The sequence below is a fragment of the Rhipicephalus sanguineus genome, unplaced genomic scaffold (assembly GCF_013339695.2).
Source record: "Rhipicephalus sanguineus isolate Rsan-2018 unplaced genomic scaffold, BIME_Rsan_1.4 Seq1138, whole genome shotgun sequence".
NCBI classification, from domain to species: domain Eukaryota; kingdom Metazoa; phylum Arthropoda; class Arachnida; order Ixodida; family Ixodidae; genus Rhipicephalus; species Rhipicephalus sanguineus.
This window is the reverse complement of record NW_023614391.1, coordinates 350,848-360,347: the sequence shown is the minus strand read 5'-3', so window position 1 is coordinate 360,347 and position 9,500 is coordinate 350,848. Positions and strand designations below refer to the sequence as shown.

At 46.6% G+C, this 9,500-nt stretch overlaps 1 protein-coding gene across 2 annotated transcripts in view; it reads right to left on the bottom strand.

Annotated features, from left to right (window-relative positions):
• LOC119376249 (uncharacterized) overlaps window positions 1-9,500 on the bottom strand; it is a 30,961-nt gene continuing 21,461 nt past the window's right edge. The window contains exons 6-7 of one of the 2 annotated variants that reach the window (XM_037646149.2): window positions 8,450-8,599; window positions 1-390 (exon numbers count right to left, since the gene is read on the bottom strand). In XM_037646149.2, coding sequence (XP_037502077.1) covers window positions 231-390; window positions 8,450-8,599 — 310 coding nt within the window. In that variant the 3' untranslated portion in view covers window positions 1-230. The remainder of the gene's footprint in view (window positions 391-8,449; window positions 8,600-9,500) is intronic. The other variant, XM_037646151.2, reaches the window with a different exon arrangement.

The window sequence follows — 9,500 nt, the reverse complement described above, 5'->3', positions numbered from 1 at the left end:
CTGAGTGGCAGAAACGCGCATCATGAAATGAAGAAAAACGAAACTGTATAACCAACGCCACACGTCAGAAGGATCAGCAATACAGTTCTTTTGCGTCTTACAGTTCAAGTACAGGTGTTCACAAAGAATGCAGGTGTGATAATTGGCGCAGTTTTATACATTTCCACATATTGTCGCGTCTATAGGCTTCATATTTTTCTAAATTACAATGTTGTTTTCCTTTTACTTTGTCATTCAGAAGTCCATAACTCATTCATAATATTGCCTTTTCCTTTCGCTTGAAAGTAGGCCGTGAAAAAGTTGGGCGGGTCGTAAACGCGCCACCTCTTGGGCTTTGATATGTCCTTCTTGAACTTTCTGCACAGATTCTTCGGTTGTTTCGCTCGCAAACTGAAAAATGAATCATAATTATTAGTATTCTCTTTTTTCCAACTCTGACCACCTCTTTGCTATCCGCCTGTTCCAGGTGGCTTTTTTTTACCATCTCTCAACAGCATTTTTGCAAGAGGCGGCCATCCATGTCGAACTGCAGTGAAGTACAATTTACGGTGAACAAACAGTGACTGGCACCAACTATGAGGAGGGTATTTTAAACATTCTACTAAAGCAGTTGTTCCTTCGACTCAACCAAAAAGTCACAGTTTCGCTACAAGAGCGAAGCAATGAATGCAATATACAAGAAATTGTAATGTCACACGAAGAAGGACAAGCAGCTCGAAACTTGCAGCGCGCCGCTGAAGCACAAAGAAAGACGCTCGAAAAGAACGCACAGGTATACACAGGGCAAGCGCGAATCGACAACTGTCGCAGTTGTTACGTTCTTGTGTTTGAGCAGCGCGCTGCCAGCGTCGACTATGCAAAAGCCGACGCTCTTAGATCTTTCTTTTTGTTTTAAAGTGCGGCGCATGGGGTGACCCCTCTGTATCACCTGCCACGCGGTGGCGTCTGACGCAAGGTGTACTCGCCTTTCTTTTTTTTTTCCTTCCACATCGCGAGTGGGTACAGAAAGGGGCCACTTTTTCGTGCGCTTCTCAAGGGCAGTTTTCAAATTGAAATACAATGTAGGAGCGTTGCGTGATAGAGCACATGCTCAACCTCCTCTAAGATCAGCGTACCGCCAGCGGTAAATGCTGTATATAAATAGCTCGCCGTTATTGTGCCGGCGGATGCATGGCGCGTGGTAGAGTTGCCTAACGCGGCGCGCTGCGGAGGGGGGTCGCTGGTTAGATATTTTTAGATGCCAAGCATCTCTTGCTCGGGTGTATGTAACGCGGCGTGGTCATCCGTACGCAGCGTTGTGGTCCGCACTGACACTACGCATGCGCGACTCTCCTCCTTCCCTCTCTCCAACAGCTGCGCGTTACTCTCTCCACTTCTCTACCAGCACCTGCTTGCGCTTCTCCTGCGTTCTCGCTTCTGCTCTCACGGCGCATACGCTACTCTCCTCCTCTAGTCTCCTCTCCTTGAAATGGCAGAGCGCTGCGCGCGTTCAGTCCAGCGCTTGCCTCGGTTGGCTCCTCTGAAATGCGGGCTCGACATGCCAAAATTCTCTCCTGCGCAGCGCCGCGACGAGGGCCAGCGCATGCGCGTCCCCTCCCCCTCTCTCTCCTCTCCTACGCTGCAACTCTCTCGCGCGCCTGTCGACGTTCCCCGCATGCCCTGTGAGAATTAACGGCCAGGCTAGAGGGAAGACACGACGCGCGTAGCGTTCCTCTTGGCGTTCCACGACGCGAGGTCGGTAGCATGCCCAGCGAACGCCAACGGAACGCGATCGTGCAAGTGCTCCGGCTTCGCATCGCCTCATGGTCCCCTTTAGCGGGAGATGGTGTAATTTTTTATTCTGATTTATGTTTCTTTGTGCCTTTGTTATATATATACATACATATACATATACTGGACATGACGGCGACGCAACGGCGACTGCGATGGCAAAAATTCGCCGAGAGTGTTCATATAATTGCAATAAAAAGCGTTGGTCGACAACAATGGGAGGGTCATGACAGCGTTGCACCTTGTGACGAATTCCTATGACGAACGCACTTAAAATTTTCATAGGTTTTCCTAGAAGACATGACCCCAGGGCTGGGCAAAGATACTTTGAAATTGTATCGCGATACAATACAAGATACTCAGGCAAGAAGTATTTGAGATACAGATACAAGATACTATCGCGATAATTGTATCCGATACGATACTTACCAATTGTATCTTAAGATACTTCGATACATTCGCAAGTTAGTTATTATATATCCATATGACGCAGTAGCAAACGCCAATGCACAAAAATGTCTGCTTGAAGTCCCTTAACTCTGACCAATTTTGTTTCATTTGAATGAAATGTCTTTAGTATCTTAAAAGTGTTGTCTGTCTTGCTCAAAGTGCATTAGTTCAATTCCTAAACAACTTACCGGGGTTCAATTCCGAAACAACTTACCGGGAAGAACTTGGATAAGAAGCCTTCGCACGATGGTGCAAATACCGGCGTGGAGTTTAACCTTGTCTGTAAACGACCACTACGCAATACCTGATCACCGGACAGGTGTACAGCAGTAACAAAGCTGGAAGCGACTTTTGTGACGAATGGTGTATACGTAGGGGACATAAAACCGCAATGGCTGTTCATATTCTACGTATCTGCTGGTGTAAAGCGTTCGTTATCAATATACTCACTAACGTGCGATCTTTGAACAATTTTCTTAAACAAAAGAACATCTGCAACCCGGAAACGTCTCAGACGTATTGTATTGTCACGTGGTATAGCGACGATTAATATGGCGGCAGTCAAATCGTAGAAACGAAACTCTTTACTGAACTAACTTAAGGTAAGGCAATAGAAAATTCATTGCCTATGGAAAATTGCCTGAAACGGCCAAACTAGTTTGTTCCAGTAACGTTGCCCCAAGCAACGTCTTTAAGATGGCTCCTAATAATTTCCATTATTATAACGCAAACTCAACTTCGCTGTTTCATTAAGCGGTAAGCAGAATGTTTGGTACTGTGTACTCAAGACCCGCCACGGTGGTCTAGTGGTTATGGTGCTCAACTGCTGTCCCGAAGGTCACGGGATCGAATCCTGGCCGCGGCGGCCGCATTTTCCATGGAGGGAAAAATGCTTGAGGCCCGTGTACTTAGATTTAGGTGCACGTTAAAGAACCCTAGGTGGTCAAAATTTCCGGAGCCCTCCGCGGCATCTCTCATAATCGTAACTTGGTTTTGGGACGTTGAACCTCAGATATTAATTTTACTGTATAGTACCAAAGGCACGCCCATATAATTATATATTTTTTTTTCAAAATCACCTTGGCAGAACAGTAAACTCAAGTGAAGTATAAATGTGTAAACAGTAGGAGAAATAACGCAGACATTTAAAAGTAACTATAAAACAGAGAGCTTATTTTGGCAGCCCGTTACAAAAGAGATATTGCAGCGACCACATCGGAAAAAACAATAAAGAGACCTAGGTACGGAATGCAACAGAACAGGTAAGAAAGCGTTAGTGCTAATAATCAAATTATGATTTCAAAAGTTCTTTGGATATATAATTAGCACGAAAAGAAATAATATAGTACACCGAGATATCTTTTATTATGTAAAGGCTTGTTCTATTAGATCGAGCACCGGTATCGGCGGATCTATTGCCCTTAGAACGTTATTTACATATAGGTCAATGTCATCGCATGTAAGGCAAACTTACATCCACGAGATCCTTCAAATCGCTGATGTGTGAAAGACATGAGACGCAAGGCCACTTCGTTCTTGCATACTTCAGATTTCGTTACGAAGCACCACGCAAGAGAATCTTCAAATACGACACGAAAGCGGCATAATAATTTGCGTACTAGGCGCTGCACTCATTAGAGTACGCGACGCAGGGCCGTGGCTAAGAGCAAGTGTCATGGAACTGACGCAACTAAAAAGAACAAAAAAACGAGAAAACAAAAGCTACGTGGGCTGGACGTAGACGCTCGCACGCTTGTTTGTGTGGAGACTGCGCGAGCTGCCACATGACTCCACTCCACCAATAGGGACGCGCAGACCTCGTCGCCTGCCTTCAGTAGGAGACTCTGGCGGAAAAATAAAATTATGTTGCCGCCCTTAGTTTTATTCAGGTGGCTTAGTGGCGCCAGTACCAGCTTGAGAAGCAGAGTTCAGCCAGCGATAATTGCTTCACATAGTGGTGTTGCGATAGCGGTATCTTGTATCTTAAGATACACGATACATTATTGAATGTATCGGAAATACAGATACAGATACTCTTTTGCGCGACGTATCGGATACAGTACAAGTACCCGATGAGTATCTAAGATAGTATCTAAGATACATGTATCTTCGATACTGCCCAGCACTGCATGACCCTAATGCTGCTCGGTTTCCCTTTCACCATCCGGACATGGGTTACAAACTGAATATTCTAAGCGTGAAATGATGTATGCGCAGCAAGGCCACACCTTGTTCGGCCTACATGGTGTGCCAAACCACTCACCAGAACAGGAACCTGCCTCGCCGATGCATCATCAGGCCACCCACTCCTCTAACATGGTGCCCACCACCACATCCTGACCTCCAGACTACAGAAGCTACGGAACACCTGGTCACGGCAGCGGTTAGAATCGTAACGCAACGAACGGCAAAGAAAACCTATTGACCTGGACAGGCCGCTACTGAAATGGAGCCTGGCAACGGTAAACATGCGCGTCGTTTCTAGTGAGGCTGGGCCAGCAGACCTACTTCATGAGTAAGGAGCCGTTAACTGGGATATAACTGACCTTAGTGAAGTTAGAACTTGTGAAGCATACAGAATGCTGACTAATGGGAACTTACTCTGTTTCGGAGGGCTGCCTGAGGAGCGAGAGGGTGGCATGGGTCTTTTATATCATAGATATATTGCGGGCGACGTTGCAAAATTCTACAGCATGAATAGAAGGGCAGCAGGCGTAGTATTAACACGAATTATAAATGAAAGATATAAATGAAAAAATACAAGGGTAGCCTCCAACGTTGGGTAGCCTCCAAAGTTAAACAATTCTTTCACGATGTTCAAGTAGCTAGGCAAAAGGCAGCACAAGGGACGTACACTATGGTGATGGGCCACTTCAATGCGAGAGCACCAAGATTAAAATTCAGCAGATCTAACGTACCGCGGGAGTCGATGCTATGCGAAACATGCGGTGGGAAGGTGACTGTGGAAGTGGCGCTCCGGGGCTCAGGTAGATGGTGGTGAGCGCAATGCTTCGGTTATTGTGATTGGTGTGCGCAACGCAGACGTCGCCGATTCCGCTGCTTGCCAGTGTGTGTTCGGTGTCTGGTGGCCGGCGAAGTATCATGTGGCCTAAGCTGAAGCTTCGCATCGCCGTGTTCACATACTATATCGCTACGCCTCCGCCTTTTGCAATTCATCCGCTTGCAGTCGACGACAAATTGGAATCGCATGATTGCAGTGGTCTCGTCGCTTCAGGTTTCAGCAAGTGCTAACACGTCAGTCCCTGTGAGCACAGCGTCTGTTTGAAATTGTGCGCGTGCGCGTGCACACACTGTACTTACTGTGGATCCCCGTTCGCGGTGAGCGTGAAGTGATTGTTATGGTTATGGCCCCGAACAAAGGCGGTAGCCCGGTCCAAGACAGTGTCTAGAGGCCTGTTTGCTAGCCAGGTCATTTCGTCGACAAATTGTCTGTTGGCAGAGCGGGTGACGTGTACGAACCTGAAGTCACCTTTGCGTTGGTGAGGTACAGGCTGTCAAAACTGGCAGCCCTAGAAAGGGCTACGTGGACCAATTTCAAGAGATGGCACTTACCATATTCGTAAACTACGTGGGCGTATGTGATTCCTTTTGACTTATGTATAGCTATTGCTGTTACTTCCGCGACGGGAAACTGTGTCCTCTTACACGAGATATTTTGTCTGCCGTATCGTGGTTGTGGTGATATGCAGTCCCACGGGCACCCATTTCAATCGTATTGAGAGGTGTGCACTAGTGACGTGCTTCGTCCTGGCTCGGCCACAATGCGTACCTTGGACGCCGGAAATTCAAGCGACAGTCGCACGAGGTTTGCCGTTATTCAACACAGTCCACGTACCTCAACGTGTCCATGTTTACATTAACGAGGTCGTCACTTACGTCGATGTTGGCCGTGATCATGTAGGGCTTGCCGACGCTCATGCAAATTAAAGCCGCAGGCCACACATGTCGCTTCCAGATAGCTAATTATGAATTGCTGTAAGAGCGGACAGCCAGCGCTACAAACACAACTGACGTTACACCATGCACAGCTGTTGTATTCAATGAGTGATCATCATATCGATTCTCACAATGCGTGGGATCTCCCGGAATTTTCAATGCGTATGTTCACTATTACCATGTTGATTGAGACTGTGAATCACCCGTGGAGCATACCCGCATAACATGAACTCTGGTATGCGGTTATTTGCCACAAGTGACTGAGAGAGAGAGAGAGAGAGAAAAACTTTATTTGCAAGTGTGTTTGGACCTCCCGGGTCCCTGGACCACTGCGCGGTCCTACGCCACGTCTACACGGTCATGCCTCTCACCGCGATGACATCGGCAGCCCGAGTCACCGCAGCAAGTTGCAACGCCGGGTCCCCAGACGAGAGCAGGACCTCCCAGTCCTCCCAGCTGGAGATGGCAGGCTGTCCCTGCGGGGGATGATCAGCAGGGCAGCCGAAAAGAATATGGGAAAGGGTGGCGTGAGGTTCGCCACACAGGGAACATTCAGGGAAGTGCCACAGTATGGGACAACAGTTGAGGGGAAGGAAGAGTGCGGGTCTGGAGACGTCTCCATAGGATTTGTTGGGAGTGGGTAAGGGAGGGATTTGGGGGAGGGTATGTCCGACGGTTCAAACGGGGTATTTGCGTGAGCTCGGCAAAAGTGTGCGCCCGCTCCTTCGAGAAGCCCGAATCGAGGCTGTCCTGAGCCCGGCGTAGTAATCCTCGGGCCAATTTATCGGCAGCCTCGTTTCCGGGGTTCCCTGAATGAGCCGGCACCCACTGGAGTTCTACCATGCGTGGTAAATTTTGCGTGGGGGTGTTCAGCAACTGCCAGGCGGGCGGGTGTATCCTGCCCCTGGCGTAGTTGTACAGAGCAGTTTTTGAGTCAGTGAGATGTACTGTGCGTCTGATTGGGCAAGGGCTAGGGCGATGGCAGCCTCCTCTGCCTCCTCAGCTGTAGAGCCTGAAGGAAGGCGGTGAATCAGAGGATGAGGCAGAGTAGGTTGTAGGCAACTGCTACAGCTTCTTGTGCTGTACAAGCAGCGTCTACCCAAATGGCATCCTGAGCTTGTCCATAACTCTGGTGAAGGGCATTTGCGCGAGCTACGCGGCGAGCGATGTGATGCTGAGGATGCACATTGCGGGGCAGGGGTTTAACTATTATAGAGGCATGAATGTGTCGAGGAATGGGTATAAAGGTTGGCTGATTAGCGGGTATGTTTATGCGAATGGAAGCGAGAATATGGCGGCCAGTGGCGCTCACGGAAAGTCTTAAATACTGCGCCTGAAGATGTGCTTCAACTAGCTCAGAAAGGGTATTATGCATGCCCAGTTCAAGGAGTTTGGCTGTGCTTGTGCTGCGAGGAAGAGATGTCATGCCCAGCGAATCGTGTTCATCATACACTGATCTCCTGTGATGATAATTTTGGTATACTGCAAATTATGGAGACGACCAAGATAGATAGATAGATAGATAGATAGATAGATAGATAGATAGATAGATAGATAGATAGTAGATAGATATAGATAGATAGATAGATAGATATATAGATAGATAGATAGATAGATAGATAGATAGATAGATAGATAGATAGATAGAGATAGATAGATAGAAAGAAACGGCCAAAATACCTTAGGTTCGCTAAGAAATGCTTCGCATTTACAGAGAGAACATGGAGCAATCGGTAACTATGGTATATTTTCTAGTAATAATAGAGCAGAGATGGTAGTGGAATTCACAGAACAAAACGACACCTGACAGGTGCCAGGTGTCGTTTTGTTCACAGTGGAGTCTGTGAAGTGAGTTTAATGAGAGAACAAAGAGGAGCGTTCGTTTTTTAATACATATATACTATAGAAGCACGTCTCGACAGTGCCTCATCGGGGTAATTCTTCTCCTAGCCGAAAGTACTTGATTTTTGAAACTTATCAGTAATTTATGCCTACTCACCTCCCACATAGTTTGCAAGTTTCTCACCAAACATATGTCGACATAATACAATTAAAGCATAGATGTGAGCTTAAAATGATGATTAATCCTTGCGCAGAGCATGTCGCAGTAGTCGAAAAATAGTTCAACGAAGAGGGTCGCTGCAGTCTGCAGCGAAATGTTCTGCTCAACGATTTCTCCTCATGCCTACTTTTCATAGGACGGCTCTCACTGCACCATGTATTCAACTGTTTAACAAAGGTGGTCCCAGTACAATATCAGAGCCAATCTTACCTATCTTTGTCGGCGCATTTTGTTGGTCGATCAAAGGCGTAGCATTTAGTTCTTAGTATGTCGAAAAAGCTGACGCCGACAGAAAGAGCCGCAAGACTCGTCGCTTTTGTGAGACACTTGAAAAACTTTTTGTCGTACTTGCAGCTCGTCCTGTAAGGGCAGAAAAGAAAGATGCCCTGCCGGGTAAATGTCAAAGCTCTTGTATAGGAGCGCTGCTTTTTTTTTTCATTCATTATTACACATGTTGGGAAATAAATGTCCACATTAAAACACTCACGATGTACAACTACCGTCTACACCTGTCTCCAGAGAGAATCCATTTTATTTGAATTTGAATGACATTGGTCGCAAGAGCTTTCATTTCATTATCTTCTTTCTTCGTGTGGTTACTTTCTTCGTTATTAAAAATCTAAATTTTTACTTATTTCTTTGTGGGAATACATTTCCATGCCCTCCAACGACACGGCACCAGACAGTCCAATGTCGTGGACCTTTGATGTTGGGTAACCCATGTGTACACGGTGTTTTACCTAAATAGAACCAAATATTCAGAAAAAGCGGTTAACCGCAACTGCATGAAGCCAAGGACATATTGTTTGGTGTCATGTGGCGCTCGTTACCATATTTTTTTATATTGTGCTTAATTAGTTTGCTAAGTAATATCATTTAAGCAAAACTTCTTATTATTCACTGTAGGGTCAAGTGCGTTTCCTTATACTTCAAAGGGCGTTTAAACTTTTTCTTCCAGTCTAACGACCGGTCTAACTTTTGTGGCAACGTACATGCTGCGTGGGGATTTTTCGGCCGTTTAAAAGAAAGCCCGCGAAATATGAAATAAAACAACGCGGCTGCGCTCATGCGCTATCGTACTGCAGCGCTTTCAACCGTGCTTCGTGCAAAGCAATCCACACAGTGATGTCCGAGAAAGCAATGGTAGTCCTGGAAATAGTATGTGTAAGCTTTATCGATGACCGGAACGCGTTGAAGTCCCATTTAAACCGAAGAAGGCTCCCGCCATCATTGTTCCTTACAAAAATATGTCGTCCAAGAA